This window comes from Monodelphis domestica, chromosome 1 (assembly GCF_027887165.1).
Source record: "Monodelphis domestica isolate mMonDom1 chromosome 1, mMonDom1.pri, whole genome shotgun sequence".
Lineage (NCBI taxonomy): Eukaryota > Metazoa > Chordata > Mammalia > Didelphimorphia > Didelphidae > Monodelphis > Monodelphis domestica.
This window is the reverse complement of record NC_077227.1, coordinates 73,647,554-73,665,204: the sequence shown is the minus strand read 5'-3', so window position 1 is coordinate 73,665,204 and position 17,651 is coordinate 73,647,554. Positions and strand designations below refer to the sequence as shown.

General features: G+C 37.6%; 1 protein-coding gene across 6 annotated transcripts; it reads left to right on the top strand.

Annotated features, from left to right (window-relative positions):
- The first annotated feature begins 3,131 nt into the window (after positions 1–3,131).
- FAM170B (family with sequence similarity 170 member B) lies at positions 3,132–16,536 on the top strand. Of its 6 annotated transcripts, XM_056800768.1 has the most exons (6): positions 3,140–3,582; positions 5,448–6,141; positions 7,812–7,858; positions 8,429–8,467; positions 8,773–8,899; positions 16,253–16,536. In XM_056800768.1, the coding sequence occupies exons 1-6, from the start codon at positions 3,465–3,467 to the stop codon at positions 16,425–16,427; spliced, it is 1,200 nt and encodes a 399-aa protein (XP_056656746.1). In that variant the 5' UTR covers positions 3,140–3,464; the 3' UTR covers positions 16,428–16,536. The 6 variants fall into 6 exon arrangements, with proteins under 6 accessions (XP_003339968.2, XP_007478666.1, XP_056656757.1 ...); XM_007478604.3 differs by lacking the exon at positions 7,812–7,858 and having other exon boundaries at positions 3,133–3,582; positions 16,253–16,389; XM_056800779.1 differs by lacking the exon at positions 8,429–8,467 and having other exon boundaries at positions 3,139–3,582.
- Positions 16,537–17,651: the final 1,115 nt, after the last annotated feature.

Here is a 17,651-nt window from a genome sequence, read left to right as displayed (position 1 = left end):
GTTTGGCAGGATTCTTAGATAGGTTTTAGTTTTCTCTTTTACTAAGTCACTATCTTGGTTCCACTACACTCTGTGTTTATATTTCAAAGATCCTAAAGACCTAAAGTCTTGCCTTATTATCAATAATGTTCTTAGTCTTCTATTTAATTAAAGATTTATTCCTTGACCCACTACTCCTTGTAAGATTAAGCTCACTTTTGTAGGTTAGGTTAGTCATTATTGTCACAATTTTCTTTTGCCTTCTGCTATGTTGTGTTCTATTAGAACACAATTTTCTTTCCTTTAAAGTAGTTTTATCATAGTCTTGTGTGATCTTGACTGCTGATCCTTGGAAAAGGAATTTTTTTCTGAATGTTTTCAATATTTTTTTCTTTGTTGTAGAAGCTCTGGATTTTGAACATGCTATTCTTGAGTATTTGGGATCATTTTCAGGAGGTGAATTGTAGATTCTTTCCTTTTTAACTTTGTCCTCTTCTATTAGGATTTTTCTCACCAAATACTACCTATTTTTTTATTTTGTTGTGATTTTTGAGAAAACCTATGATCCTTAAATCCTATGATCTCTCTGACCTATTTTTCAGGTCAGTTGTTTTTACAGCATATTTCTTACCCCTCCCAAATTTTCTGTCAAATCTTCTGATATTTTTTGTTGTTTAATTAAATCATTAAGTTCATTTTGCTCTAATCTATTATCAGTGAGGTCACTATTTGGATTATGATTTCTATTTTCTGTTCCAAGCTATTATTCTTTTCCCATTTTTCCCCTTGAGATCTAATTTGATTTTTTATCTCTTGACTAATTTCTTCCATCCATTCTTGGAGTCACTTAAAAAAATATTGCCGAGTTATTCTATTTTTCTGGCTTCCCCCCAGGCTCCTCTTATATCATAGTATTTATTGATGTATTTGAGGTTTTATTCTGTTTACCAATTACTCCAGCCTTAATCCTTAGCTTGAAACCCAACCAGAATCAGCCCTATATTTCCCTTTGGGATGGTGTGGCTGTGCTAACTTAATCTTATTCCCTCCATTGACTACATTCTGCTCGTGATTCTCTGGGGGCAGTTCTGGATGGGAAAGCTTGTTTCTAGTGATCTTCTCTGCCATCTTCAACAACCCTATATACAGGACAGGGAACTGGGTCTAGAACAAGCCTTGCTTTCTATCTCTTGGTGGTTCAGTGAAATCACTGGCTTTTTCTTTTTCTCCATTTTCTCTTCTCTTTGATTAGCCACAAAATGAGAATTGACTTTTTCCTTTGATGTAACTGTGGTAGGTCCTGATAACCGACCTCCAAGCTGAAGTTCACACAGGCAGCCATATGAAGATTTTTGTGGATCACTGTGTTGCATCGTTTAGAGTCCCTGAATATAAACCAGACACCATCTGGTTCATGGATATGTTCTATTTTGTGGATAATCCTCAAAAGCTAATCTGCATCATTCATCATCTGAAAGTCACTGTCACTGACCAAGCCCCCAATGAAACAAACAAGATCTCTTCCTCCAACTAGTCCACCAAGTGGTTTTCACTAGAAGGACCTTCTGACATGTGCAGATGCTACAATATCAAAGACTTTAGAAATCCAGACCAGTCTAAGAGTCTGCTTTCTATTGATTGAATCTCTGCAAAGCAATAGAAAAAATGGAGAGTTCCTCTCCAATAGCAGCAAGGGAAAGAAACAGAAGTCATTGGGCTTGTATGCTAGGGACTTAATGTTAGCCTGCCATACTCCATTGAGCCTAACTTGAATTTCATCAAAAAAGTATAGAACTTTTAATCTGAGATCTATCTCTGATATTTGTTCCAGTCCTTACCTTAGTCTTCATGGCCCTGATTCTCCTTTGTAGGAAGCATGACAGTGTTTCCAGACATGTCTATTGGCTAATAAAAAAAAAAGACTCCTAAATAATAATAGTCTACTTTGGAGATTAAGCCAGCTTTAGGCATCTTAGAAGACCCCTGAGTACATCTGTATACTTTCCACTTCCTTGAATCTTTAATTCTGAATTTTTGAAATCAAACTTTTCTGGACCTATAGATTTCACCCTTCAACTGCTTTCATCCTGTACCACCATATACACCTTTGCATCTCTTCTTAGTCAGTGACCTACCAAGAAGCATGGTTTGTCCTTTGCTACAGTTCTCACAGGATATTAAAAATCATGCTTTCAAGTCTCATTTAGTAGTCCAAATTGGCTGACCTTGAGAAGTCTTATTGTAATATTCCAGATGGGAGGAAAGAGGAACTTGAACTAGTGTGGTGGCTGTGTAAACACAAAGACTCCACAGAAGTTGATGCATTTGACAAAATGAGCATAGAAGAAAGGCAACTTCAAAAAAGACGAAGGTTGTCACACAGTTCTGATACCTATTAGTGATTCCAATAAAAGCGATAGGGGATAACTCAGATTATTATTAAGAAAAAGTTTTTTTATGCCTATTATTTTAATTACCTATCAATCACTATATAATATCCAATTATTTAAGCAGTATGATGTAAACATTAAATCTGGAATTAGATGATCAGGTTTTAAGTCTGTTTGGATTAACAACTGTGCACTCTTGGATAAATTATTCATTATTTTTAGGCTCTAATTTTTTTATTTGTAAACGGGGTATACTGATTCATATAGAGACAATCTTAAAGGATTGTTATGAAAATCAAAAGAGGCAATCTATACGAAGGGCCATAGACTAGGATCTCATACTCTGAAAAATAGAGAACAAGGCTGTTGTTTTCCCTTCATTCCTTTGTTTGTGTTTCTTCGTTATTCTTTCATTTGTTCATTCCTTCCTTCCTTCTATTTATATATTCATATTTAACCATGTATTTCCTTATTCACATATAAATATATCAATTCATTAACTCATTTAGTCATTCATTCATTTAACTATTCATCTATCTACCAGATTTATTTATTCACTCTTTTTTTGTTCACTCATTATCCATTTGCTTATCCAGTCATTAATTTATCTATTCTCTCTCCATTCATTTGTCTGTCTTTTAAGTCATGAGCCACTTTTATATTGTGGTGTCATCACATGGCAAGTTTTAGTAGTATGTGTGTTTGTGTATGTGTATTCATATGTATGTATGTGTCGTCCGCATAAATGGAAGCATGATACCAAGTAGGTAAATGTTTATCACCCTTGTTGCTGAGGTGGATAACTTCTGCTGTTGCCATGTCTGATTATCACCTGAGATCCCAGAACCATCCCATGTCACTGACGAGGTCACAGAACTCCTCAGACACCTTGGTGACCATTTGGACCCCAATAGCCGCTCAGACCGAAGCAAGATCTGAGAGCAGCTGCCTGGGTCCATCCTTGTGAGTCAACATATTTGGAGCAAAGGCAAACCCACCGCCAACTACAAGAATACTGAGAACACATTTAGAGCAGGGAAGAAGGGAATCAGGTGGTTTTAAGGACCTTGACAAGGGTTGTTTAGTTTAATAATCATGAAACGCCATTATGTTGACACTGGGAATGAGAAGGATCTACCCTATAGCAAGGCTCCATGCCAACCTGCCGAGGAATTGGATGATGTGAACTGGGTTCCTTTTTGGGAGGAGGCAGGTAAGAAGAAACAGAGCTTAGGCCAGAGCAAGAGTTGCTTTCCTAGGATGTAAGGGGCAGAAAGAAAGAGATTTAATTCTACCCATGTTGAAGGATTCAGTGACAATGGAAATGATTATCTTTTTAGGAGAATAGTTCTCAAAACGTTGTCTGGGTAGGACCACAGTTCATGTGTAGGTCCATTGATGCATTTTTTCTATAGTCATAAATAAGAATTCACTCATTAGCAAACTCCAAAAAGGTAAAATTTCTTCCACTTGTGATACATGATAGTAGCCCTAGTCAAAGCTGCGGGAGGTAATATGGGAACTCGTGGGAGACTTTGGATGACAACACCAATATCAAAAATAATAATGATATGAGATAAGATCCATGCTATCAACATCGATAATGAAAATGATAAATACATATTTAAATAGTACTTTAAGGTCCGCAGATAATTTTGCATACATTATATCATTTGATCTTCGCCAAAACCCTATTTTAGCTGCTATTATTTTACTATTTTTTCAAATGAGAAAACTGAGACTTATAAAGATAAAATAACTGTTTCAAAATTTCCCAGCAAGCAAATGTAAGACTAAGGATTTGAGCCCAAGTATCCCATGACTATAATTCTAACAAAATATCTCATTGATGACACATCAGAATCAGCACCTTTCTTCCCATTATGTCTGATATTAGAATCATAAAAGTCTGAACTTGGGACTATGCTAATATTAATAATGATTATAAAAATCTATTTGCACACATACAGAGTCAGAGAGGGAAAGAGACAAAAGGGGGGAGAGAGAGAGATAAAGAGAGAGATAGAGAGAAATAACAAGAGCCTGAGAGATAAAGATAGAAAGAAAAATAGTTTTCTAAGCTTTGCATGTTGTCCCTCACGACAGCTCTGTGAAGCCAGCGTTGTTACTATCCTCATTTTATAGATGAGTAACCAGAGTCCCAGAGAGGTTAAGTGAGTTGCCTAGAGTTAGACAACTACTTAAATGTCTGAAGTACAGTTTGAACTCGAGTCATCCTGACTCTAGATCCAGCACTTTTATGAATTACTCCACTGAAATGCTAATAAGAAACAATAATAAGAGCTCACATTTATTCAGCACTTTAAGGTTTGCAAAAAGCTTTACAAAATATCTCATTGAATCCTCATAACCATCATGGGAGGTGATGGCTAATATCCCCATTTTACAAGTTGAGGAAACTGAGGCACACAGCAATTAAGTGATGTTATACAAGTGTGTGAGGTTGGATCTAAAGTCAGGTCTTTCTGACTCCAAGCCCAGCATTCCTTGTATTATGGAACCACCTAACTACCTCACTCTTACCTCTAGGAGAAAAGGTAAAATCTTATGTTACAAATTTAAAATTCTTCTCTTTTTCCAGTCTTTTTAAACACAACTCCCTTGAAATCACTCTATAGCCCAACCACCATATTTATCTACTTACTATTCCTCATCTGCAGCCCTCTAGTCCCCTCTCCTTGCCACTGTGTTTGGGGGATTCTCTCCCCTAACCTTCCTGCCTTGGATTCTCTGGATTCCTTTAAGCTCAGGCATTCCATATTGTAGGAAATCGTGTCCTGTTAGCAGCTGGTGCGTTTCCTTATAGAAGTCTCCTCTCTTTTATTCTGTATTCATTTTGGATGCCATGACTTACGTATATGGGAAGCTTTTCAAGAGAAGGGAATCATCTGTGTGTGTGTGTGTGTGTGTGTGTGTGTGTGTGTGTGTGTGTGTTTGTGTGTTTGTTTTTCCTTCTCAGGGCTCAGGACAGTGCCTGGCCCACTGTAAGTACTCAATAATCCTGAATTGATCGATTGCACAGAAGGAAATTGATGACGGTTTAATTTCGTTCCATAGGGGATGTGAAGGAAGAAGAATCTACACCTGTCCCTGGACCTTCGATAAGCAGAGCCCAAGATGGTGGCCTAGAGTCCAAGGTTCAGAGTCAGCAGGGGAGGAGTAGAACTCCCTCAGTCTACCAGTCTTGTTCACAGTATTACTCCTGCTTCTCTTCAATAACCAACTCAGAGGAGAACAAGTCTCAGCAAAGCACATATGCATTTTATACCCGGGTGCAAACGGTCCAGGGTGTAGCAGTGGCCTGGGAGACAGAGTCTGGGTTTGAGTCAATTGGCCTTAGGCCTCGAGTAAGGGAGGCTGAATTCACTGAGAGGCAGAGGAGGGAAGGCTCTCCCATTGAAAGCATTTCTACTAGTGACCTGGTCAGTGAGACTGATTCTTGGGAGGGAGAGGCCTTTCAGGAATTTGAAGAGCCTGAGACATCTGTACCATCAGATAGTAGCCAAGAGATAAGGGAAACACCTGATTGGCTGATCACCACAAACTATGGCCTCCGCTGCTTAGCCTGTTGCAGGATCTTCCCCAACTTGGAAGCCCTCTTACACCATGCCCAGCATGGGATCAAGGAGGGCTTCAGCTGTCATATTTTCTTCCGGGAAATGCTGCAGAGAAGACAGTCTCACAGTGAACAGCAGGAACAACCGCCAGAGGACCAGGATCAGGGCCAATCCCATAGTAGTGAGCCAAGCAGGTGCCATATAATGCTGTTTTGGTCTTAAAGAGACAAGCAGTGAGCTGACCAGTCATCTGTCTGGGCAGTTGGGACTTTTCCCATCATAACGCCCCACCAAGGGTCACCTCAGTTTTCCAATGACTCCTTTGACATTGTAACCACCTCATGAAGTGACAGCATAGGGATAAAGGAGGAGAGCAAAGAGGAAAGTGGAAAGACAGAAGACAATTAAGGGGGATGAGGAGAGGAGTGGAAGAACAAAGGGGAGTTGAGGGAAGAAAATTTCTCAAAGATCATGGAATTTGTAAAGAAAAAGGCCCTCTCAATAGCTTTCTGAGGACTAAGCACAAGTACAGGGAAATCAGTTTCAAAATAGCATCAAGCTAAGAGGGAGATGCTGTATTCTGAATTTCATTGTGAGGAAGCACAGGGTTTCCTTAGGTACATTTGCAATGTGAATGTAAAGCTAATATTCTTCCTCTCTCCCTCCCTCCCTTCCTCTCTCCCTCCCTCCCTTCCTCTCTCCCTCCCTCCCTTCCTCCCTCCCTTCCTTCCTTCCTTCCTTCCTTCCTCCCTCCCTGTCTGTCTCCCTCCCTCCTTCCCTCCTGTCCTCCTTCCCTCCCTCTCTCCTCCTTTCCCTCTTTCCTTCCTTCTTCCTTCCCTCTTTTCCTTCCTTCTTTCCTCCCTCTCTCCTTCCCTCTGTCCCTTCCTCCCTTCCTCCTTTACTTCCTTCTTTCCTCCCTCCCTCCCTCCTTTCCCTCCTTTTCTTCCTTCCTCCTTCCCTCTTTTCCTTCCTTCTTTCCTCCCTCTCTCCTTCCCTCTATCCCTTCCTCCCTCCCTCCTTTATTTCCTTTTTTCCTCCCTCCCTCCATCCTTTCCCTATCTCTTTCCCTCCCTTCCTCTCTCCTTCCCTTCCTCTCCATCCCTATCTCCCCTTCCCTCCCTCCCTCTCTAAATCCCTCCCTCTCTAAATCCCTCCCTCCCTCCCTCCCTCCCTCCCTTCCTTCCTTCCTTCCTTCCTTCCTTCCTTCCTTCCTTCCTCCCTCCCTTCCTCCCTTCCTCCCTTCCTCCTTTCCTTCCTCCTTCCTTCCTTCCTTCCTTCCTTCCTTCCTTCCTTCCTTCCTTCCTTCCTTCCTTCCTTCCTTCCTTCCTTCCTTCCTCCCTTCCTTCCTTCCTTCCTTCCTCCCTTCCTTCCTTCCTTCCTTCCTCCCTCCCTTCCTTCCTTCCTTCCTTCCTCCCTTCCTCCCTTCCTCCCTTCCTCCCTTCCTCCCTTCCTCCCTTCCTCCCTTCCTCCCTCCCTTCCTCCCTTCCTCCCTTCCTCCTTTCCTTCCTCCTTCCTTCCTTCCTTCCTTCCTTCCTTCCTTCCTTCCTTCCTTCCTTCCTTCCTTCTTTACTTCCTTCCTTCCTTCCTTCTTAATACTATGGTAGGATCCAGAAACACAAAAGAAAAAACAAAATTAGACTAGATCCTATGATCATAGGTGAATAAATTATATAATACATATAGGGAGCATATATATGGACAGCATATATTATAACGCATATATGCATGTGTGGGGGCATCTGAGTTGGAAGGACATTGTTATAATGGGTCTGAAGAGTGGCAGAGAAAAACAATGGGGAAGAAAATATGGACCAACAATCTTCCCAAGCATGATCCTGAGGAAAAGTGATGTCCTCTCTTTCAGAGAGATTACTAACTTGATAAAGGAAAGGGAACGAGAAAGGAAGAAGAGTGAGTAGAGGGAGAAAAAAGGAACTATGCCAGGAAAAATCAAACAAATGAATTAGTGAGCAAAAGAAATATTGTAGCTTTGAGTCATGATAATGTGCTGGGGGGAAACAAAACAAAGTCTTTGTCACTAGGCACTTGCAGGGCTTAACCCTTGAATTGATATTTTTTTGTAGCTTAAAAAAATTATAAGGGAATGTTTTCTATGGGAAGGACTATTTCTTTCCTTAAATCATCAGTAATAGAGATTAGACAAAAATTGGCTGTGTGCACTAAGGCAAGGGAAGAAAACCTCTTTGTATTAATCGTGATAAAAGAACAAAACACAATATTTGCAACATGTAGATTGCTCTGCCTGACTGTCAGTTCCTTCATTCCCCTTAGTTAGATATTTCATATGCCTTGAACTAGGATCCCTGTAGCAGCCAAAACAGGATCAGATCTAATTATTTTAAATGTGAATAATAGTGGTTATCAACCTTTTGGGGATTGAGATTATATTATTTGGACAAAATATCTAGCTGACCACATATCTTTCTCTCCCCCTTGTCTCTTTCATCATGCCACCCAAAGAAAGCCTCAAGAAAAACAAATCTTATCAGAAATTGAATGGTAAGAGATGGCAATAAAATGATGTCTTTTTAATGGCCAATTGTCACCAATTATTAACATGGACTATAAATCCTACTTGTGGATTTCTATATTTCTATGAGTGACCTATAGTCTGCTTTTGAAATTTAAAATGCCATATATCTTATTGGAGTCTACCCATCTTGTTTCAGTGCTCAGGGCAAATTAAGCAGAACCCACAAAAAATATAGTCATGCAATGGCAGAACTGTCTATAGGACCTATCTGATTTCTAGGGTTTCAAAATCTTAAATCTGTTTAACAAATATGTCATTGTTGTCTGTATAGCTTATCAGCTACAACAGCAAACAAGAAGGGTCAGAGGGAATCTCACATCAGCTTCAAGGGAGTGGATCAGCACAGAGATCAAGAACAGAGCTATGAAAAGTGGGATGAAGATAGAAGTCAAGAGAAGGTGAGAGGGCAGGAGGATAAAAAAAAAGATATGAGGATGGGAGAGCTACAAGAGGAAAAGAGAGGGTTGAAGAAGGATGCGGAAAACAGGGAGGAGACATTGACAACACTTTGGAGCTAGAATATGGCAGTCTGGAACATGTGTGTCAGCTAAGTGGAATGTTAGGCAATTTCTTGCATGTGAGAATGATGCTTTGAAGAGAGTGGTAAAGTGACAGTCTTTTAATTATCAATGATCATTTTCTGAGTTGTAATCCCCAAAACCCTTAGTAATGAATCAACAAACATTTATGGAGTGCCTACTATATACTGGGCACTGTCCTGGGTGATAAGTCATGGGAGGCACTAGCCATCTAACATGGTGAGTCCACATCCAAGATGGTGCTGTTGATCTACAAGCAAAGCAAAATTGCAGTAGCTCAAAAGAAATGCAAGATGTTCAAATTTAGTTATCTTTACTCAATGTTTATATGCCTGTCCTGTGGTAGTCTTCTGAGCTCATGCTGGTCTGAACAGCCAGTCAGACACATTGTCATTTGACCTCAACCTCAACATCATGATGTCATTTTGGTTCTCTTCAAAGTTGAAAGAAATTTTCATTCTAGGTGGACGTGATGCAAAGACAAAAATTGAGGGTGACTTTGCTTAGCCTCTTAACCATACTGGGGGCATCGCAATCATAAGCCATTCATACATTTCATGTCTATATTTCCAAAGACACAACTACTACAAACTTAAGACCTTTTAAAATCTGCCTGCCTCATCAGTTATGAAATGACTACTAGGGTATACAGGCACATACATCTTCACATATGAATACATATATTTGTATCCACAAGTATGTATATGTGTGTTGTATATGTATTCATTATGAGTTATCCACATAGAAATGATTAATTCAACTCATGGATGCTGATGAGTCCATCAAGAGATGCTGTAGGATGACAGAACTTTGGAGAAGACGTCTATTTTTAGATGATAACTTGTCTGATGGAACTAGTAGCAAACCAAAATAGCCACTTCACTCCAAAGGACAGCACAGCTCTAGTCTCAGTGTCCTAGGGCCATATGTAGAGCCATTCCCTGCCCCCCCCCAGGACCACCATTATTTTTCCCCCAGGTTAACAATTCCATAGACTTGGGGACCTGATCTGTCCTCATTCTGTAGAGTGCTGAAGCACCTCACAGACTGATATATTTTCTTAGCCATATCCATTGACTGAAACTTCTTATATATATTTTCCAAGTGTCCTCCACTTGGCCCTCTTCAGGTTCTTTCTCACTCTCTGAAGACCTCAGCTGCTCTGAAAGAACCATATGAGAAACAGACATTATATTAGCATACTCACACTCCTGGAGTAGTTGTGTCTGCCACAAGCACTAAGACTCCTGGAAGTCCAGTCCATTCACTTTTGCTATGGAGAGCCCAAATGATTCGTGTCTAATTTCCCCTCTAAGGAAACCTAATAGAGAGTGGGAATTAGAAAGCACTCAAATCTTTTTTTCTTCACTCCTAGGCAGATTCTCTACTTTCTTATTTTGCACTTCTGACTCTTACCTAGATGACTGAAAAAGCCTCCTAATTGGACTCTCTGTCTCATGTCTCTCGTGGTTCCAATTCATTCTTCACCAAACTGCTAAAGTGATTTGCCTTCTATATGGGTCTGACCATATCCCTCTACAATTCAACAGCCCCCAGGGCTTCCTCTTATCTCTAAAACCTCTCCCTATAAATATACCTGCTTAGCTTTTAAAGCTCTTCACAGTCTGGACACGACCTAACTTTTCAATTTCATTAAGCATTCCTCTCCTCCCACCCCCCACCACCATACATCTCTTCAATATGGCCAAACTAGCCTTCTCTCTGTTACTTTCACATGACTGTCCATCTCCCATCTCCATGCCTTTATACTTGATCATTTTCCATACCTGGAGTGTACTCCCTCCTTATTTCAACCTCAAAGAGTCATCCTCTTTGATAACATTTAGCATTTTCTGAATAAAGTCTTTCCTGACATATCTCCCAAACTGCTAATGTCTTCCCACCCAAATGACCATGTATCTAGCTTCTTGGCATCAAGTTTTATTTATTCACTTTATATTTGTGCTGCATATATGTATGTATTCATGTGCTAATTGTTTCTCTCTGAGAACAGGGAATCTCTCATTCTTTGTACTTGCTTCTGGTGTCTATTTCACAGCAGACACTTAATAGGTGTGTGTTCATTGATTGATTGAAGAGAGTTTGGGCTCTTGAAGAGCAGTGGAGCACAACCTCTGATAGGTTTTGTCAAACTAGAAAGGCTTCCATTATGAACCCAGTGGTGGATTGTGCATTGGTTGTCTAGGCAGAAGTCTTTCTATGGTCTGCAAAATAGGGGTGTGCTACCTCCTCACAGAGATATTATAGAAAAACATAATATTAAGAATTATAGAAGTGTGAATGATTATCATTTGCTTGGGTCTGGTATGAGTTTATGAGATTGAGTAAACATGTTTAAATATATGGGAGGGGAGGAAAGAACAGGATATTTTTCCTCCCCCAAAGTGTTTCGGCAGGACCATCCTTGAACAAAATGGTCAAGTTGGTAGTCTGTTCTTTCCCTTTTTCTTTTCCTGTTGATTACCTTCTAACACCTTCAATCTCTTTCCCCCAACCCCCAGAACCAAAATTAAGTAGCTATATAGCTGCCCTGGTTACCTTGACAAAAGCAAACCATCTGATAGATTCACTAACCATTTTAGTTAAAAATATTTTAATACTCTTTTTCTCTCATTACACCAATATTTATGGAGCCCAAAGGAATGACTCTTAAATAGTGTGGGATTTCCCCATTCTATAGCATCTTTTCAGTGAAGATAATTTTGAGGAATAAGGCCTTCCTGTAACATGCCATTCAGTAGTTTTGTTACATGGGATGGTTGTTTATAGGATACTTACTGTATTTCCTGAGTATTGATCCAATGCAAGGATTAGGAAAAGATACTGACAAGGATCTTAGAATCCTCGGTTTCCTTATTATACAATTCTCTTTTCTTCTGAAACTACATTTAGACAAGCAGTCCCAAAACCTAAGCTATTTTCCATTCTGACTAGGCCTCTATCTCTATTAAACCTGTGTTTTTGTTTTATTCACTTCTTTTTTTTTCACATCACATTTTTCCAAATATATCCCTCCTCTGTTTTTCCAGCGAGTCTTCCCTTCTAACAAAGATTTTTTTTTAAAAAAAGCTGGGCAAAAACAGTTAGAATGACACAATGTACCTCTAACATTCCTTACCCAGAGTTCCCTACTTTTTCTTTATTTTTTAATTTTATTTTTATTATCATACAAAATGCACTTCCATATTGGTCATTGTAAGAGTACTCTCATATATAACCAAAAACCCAAAATAAAACCATGTATACACTGATGTGAAAGATAGTCTGCTTTTATCCACAACCATCTGACTCCAACAGTTCTTTCTCTTGAGGTGGATAGCATTCCCTGTGATTAATCTTTTAGAATTGTCTCAGATCATTGCACTGCTGAGAGTAGTCAAGCTTTCATAGTTGATCATCATACAATTTTGTTGTTACTGTGTACAGTGTTCTCCTAGTTCTGCTTATTTCACTCTGCATCATTTCCTGTAGATCTTTCCAACTTTTTCTGAAATCATCTTTATCATTTCTTACAACACAAAAGTATTCCATCAACAACATGGTACCACAATTTAGCCATTTCCCAATTGGTGGACATTCCATCAATTTCCAATTTCTTAACACTACAAAAAGAGCTGCTATAAATATTTTTGTTCAAGGAGGTCCTCCCTTCCTGCCCCCCCCCACACTTTTAAAAATCTCTTTGGGATACAGACTCAGCCATGGTATTATAGATTCAAAGGATATGCATGGTTTTATAGCCCTTTGGGCATAGTTTCAAATTGCTTTCTGGAATGGTTGGATTAGTTCACAGATCCACCAATAATACATTAGTGCATCAATTTTGCCACATTCCTTCCAACATTTAGAATTTTCCTTACTGCTATATTGGCCAATCTGATAGGTATGGGGTGGGACTTCAGCATTGTTTGAATGTACAATTCTCTAATCAAGAGTTATTTAGATAATTTTTTAAATATGATTATTGATGGCTTTTATTTCTTCAACTGAAAACTGCTTTATTTACATTCTTTGGTCATTTTTCAATTGAGGAATGACATATTCTTATAAATTTGGTTTAGTTCTCTATAAATTTGAGAATTTAGACCTTTATCAAAGAAATATGTTATGAATTTTCCCCAATTTGATGTTTCCCTTATAATGTTTGTTACATTATTTTTGTTCATACAAAAGCTTTTTAATTTAATATAATCAAAATCACTCATTTTACATCTTATAATGCACGCTTATCTCTTTTTTGTCCATTAATTCCTTCCTTCTCCAAAGATTTATCAGCTAAACTATTCTGTTTTCCTAATTTAATTACAGAATCACTCATTTTATCTAAGTCATATACCCATTTTGACCTTATCTTGGTGTATGGGGTATGAGAAATTGGCTTATACATAGTTTCTGCCATACTGTTTTCCAATTTTTCCAGGAGTTATCATCAAATAGTAAGTTCTTATTCCAAAGGCTTGGGCCTTCAGGTTTATCAAACACTAGGTAAATCTATTTGGTACTAGGGACTTTTTTCTTAGGGATTTCACTGATGGTTTGTTCAATTTCTTTTTCTGAGATGTGATTACTAAAGTGTTCTATTTCCACTTTTGTTAATCTGGGAAATTTATATTTTTGTAAATATTCATCCATTTCACTTAGTTTGTTAGGTTTATTGTCATATAATTGGGCAAATAGCTCCTAATGATTGCTTTAGTTTCTTCTTCATTGGTGGTGAGTTTGCTCTTTCCATTATTGATACTGATTATTTGATTTTTTTATTCTTTCCTTTTTGTAAATTAAATTAACTAATGTTCTAACAAGTTTATTTTTTAATAAAACCAACTCCTATTCTTTTTAATTAGTGCTCTAGTCCTCTTACTATCAGTTTTATTAATTTTTTAATTTTTAGAATTTCCAACTTAATTTTTAATTGAATATTTTAATTTTTTTAGTAGCATGCCTAATTCACTGATCTCCATTTTCTCTATTTTATTGATGTAAGCATTTAGAGGGGGGGAAAAATCCCTTAAGTATTGCTTTGGTTTTATCCCACAAATTTTGATATGTTGTTTCTTCATTGTCATTCTTATTCATGAAATCTATTTAGAATTAGATTACTTAGATTTCAACTATTTTTAATTTATCTTTCCATAAAACCTTATTGATTATAATTTTAGTGTGTTATGAACTGAAAAGAATGCATTTATTATTTCTACTTTTCTGCATCTGTGAAGTTTTTATGCCTCAATACATGGTTGATTTTTGTTTATTATCCATGTACTACTGAAAAGAAGGTATATTCCTTTCTATTCCCATTCAATTCTCTCCCGAGATCTATTAGCTCAAACTTTTGTAAAATTTTATTTATTTCATTTACTTCTTTTTTTTATTTTTTGTTTTATTATATCTAGATCTAAAAAGGGAAAGTTAAAGTTCCCCACCAGTATATAATATAAACAACATATATATGTGTATATACATATACATATACATACATACATACATACATACATATATAAATATATATTCTGGTTTTTAATCCACTCTTCTATCCACTTCTGCTTTATGGGTGAGTTCATCCTATCCTTAAATCCCAATCCTTTTATTTTCTATTCTTATTTACCTTTTTAGGTTTCTCTTAGGTCTTGTTTTTGGACATTAATTTTTCTGTTTCTTTAATCAGGAATCTTCTACTTTATTAAGTGACCATTCCCCCCCACCCTGAAAAAATATAATCAATTTTGCTGCATAGGAAATTGTGGGGTGTTAACCTGTATCTTTCACCTTCCAGAATATCACATTCTGTTTTCTAAACTTTTAATGTGGAGGTGGCTTAGTCCTGTGTAATTCTGCCTATAGCTCCATGGTATTTGAATTATTTCTTTATGGCTCCTTGCAGTATTTTCTCCTTGGCTTGGTGGCTCTTGAATTTAGCTATACTTTTCCTGGAAGCTGTCATTTGAGGATTTATTTCTAGAGGTAATCTGTGGATTCTCAGAATAAGAGAGTAAGGTAATCTGAGATTCTCAGATGAAGAAATGAGATGTAGTTATTAAAAATTAGGGATAATGGGAGGTAGATTATAACTTAACCATAGAGTGTAGGAAGGAGAGCAATCAATAAAAATTAATTTAAAACCTATTATATTCCAGGCATTGTGCTAGGTGTACTAATTGCAAAGATGAAAACAAAATAGGCTCCACCCTCAAGAAACTTATTCTAGCTTAGTCATTCTAATTGTAAAGCATTTAGTGGTTACTTCATATAGCTTCCCATGTTTCTTGGAACTCCTTTTAATTTTCATTTGGATAATGATTTTGTATATTATTATACCACAATTTGTTATTGATTGCTTAATAATCTCGCATCTATACACACACACAAAGTAATGCTATGAACATTTTAATACATATGGGACTTTTCTACCTTTGATCTTATTAAGGTATATGGCTAACAGAGGAATATCAGAATTAAGACATCTATAGACATTTTAATAACATTTTTATCATATTTACAAATTATTTTCCAAAATGGTTGACCCAATCCAGAAGACATTAAGATGGGAGATAGGTTGTTGTGTCTGAACAAAAAGAAGGTCAGCTGGGCTAAGCAGAGTATACAGGAAAGGGAGTAATCAACATGTATTTATTAAGCTTCTACTATATACCATACATTGTGCTAGGTACAATGATTACAAAGATGAAAATAAAATCAGGAAACTTATTGTATATGAGCATATTAGTATCCCTGTCTTCCCCAAACTGGTCTAGCCCTATCCCCATTTTTCATTATCTTTGCTAATTTATTAGATGTGAGGTGAAAGAGTCACTAGAACACTAGATTTAGAATGAGAAGGACCTCATTTCAAAGTCCATCTCAAAGAGCTATATGATGCTGGTCATATCTCTTAATTTCTCTATGCTTCAGCTTCTTTCTCTGTCAAATGGTAGTGTTGGATCAACTTGTTTTAATTTGTTCTTTATAATTCTTATTATCTGATTCCGTGATCCTCAAAGTTGTTTCAATTTTACATTTTAAAATTATATTCTTTTGAGAACTACTCGTTCATATGATTTAATGACTCATCTATAGGGAATGAGTTGTTGGTCTTATATGCAATCCTTTTCTTTTTTTTGCCAAGGGGCACTGCCCTTGTGTATGAATGAATCATAATTATCAATCTGATAATTTCTTTCTTATTATCACCAGATCTAGGAGCATGATGAAGAGAATTGAGGAATACAAAGATGACCCCAACGGTATCTTTAGGCAGGAACCATCCTTCAAGCTCTGCAGAAGTGGAACGGAGAGCAGAGCGAAAGAGGGGACAGGAGATCCAGGCTGTGCAACTGTCCAACAGGAGCTTTCTGGCTATAAAGGGTGATGGAGTGGGTCAAAATATATGTGGCCTGTTCCAGATTACAGGACCACATACAAAAGAAAGTACTGGCCTGAAGCTGATGCAAAGAACATAAATGGCTGGTTTAAACTTATGACTCTTTCTCTATATTTCTCACACCCTGATCTATAGCTCAATGTCAGAGACACCCCTCTGAACCTCCAGTCTCATAGAGAGCCCTGCAGGCTCAGAGTCCTTTATTGCTTTCAGACTCACATCTATTTGTTAGTTATGCCTTACCCTAAATCATAAACCCTCATTTTGGTGCGTAAAGGGGACTGTTTTTAAATATTCTAAATATTTATATATAAAATGCAGAAATAAAAATTATATATTAACATAAATATTTAAAATATACAGAAAAGTATATTTCCTGGGGAGGCATGATAGGACATTAAACTTATTTACATTAAGTTGCTGATGACTAATCAAATCTATGTTTCCCCTGTCCTTGGTTCTGGGATGACTGTGGAACACTGATTGGAGATCTTTGTTCAACAGTGTACTGTCTGATATTATCACACTAGTTCCCAAAGCAGATTGCTTTTGAGAGAATTGAGAAGTGAAAATAAGCCCACCACCACTTTTACAATTGAGTCTCAGAGACAAATATCTTAGTCAGCTGCTCAACCATCATATATTAAGCATCTATTAGAAGAACAGTTTCCAGGCTTTTCCTCCCTGTAATTTTGTGCTTAATCATAGATGAAGCATACTTTCCCCTTTTATGTAGAAATGTGGGGGGGGGTCAGTGAGTGATGTTGTACAGGATATCAGATATGATCAGTGGGTTGGTTGATATTGCTTAGTTTTTATTTTGTAAAAGGTCTATGGAGGAAGATATCAAGTGGCACTGTGGTATAAAGAGCAAAAGGCACAGGTTACATTCATTTGTGCCCTATGAGGGAAAAGAATGTGAATACTTATCAGGGCTGTATAGATTGCTCTGATTCCATAACTATTCCCTGCCTTGCCCCCTTCCCCAGGAAATCAGTGCTTTAATTGAATTTTAAATAATTCACATTGCATCCCACCATCTCATTATTTTCACAGAATTAGCATCTCAAAAAATCTTAAGGAGATTCAAAGAGGTTTTCACCTAATGGTCATAGATTTTAGGGAGTCCATGAGCTTGGATAGAAAAAACACATCTTTATTTTCACTAACATCTTACTGAAATTTAGCCTTTCCTTCAATTATGAATGTAAA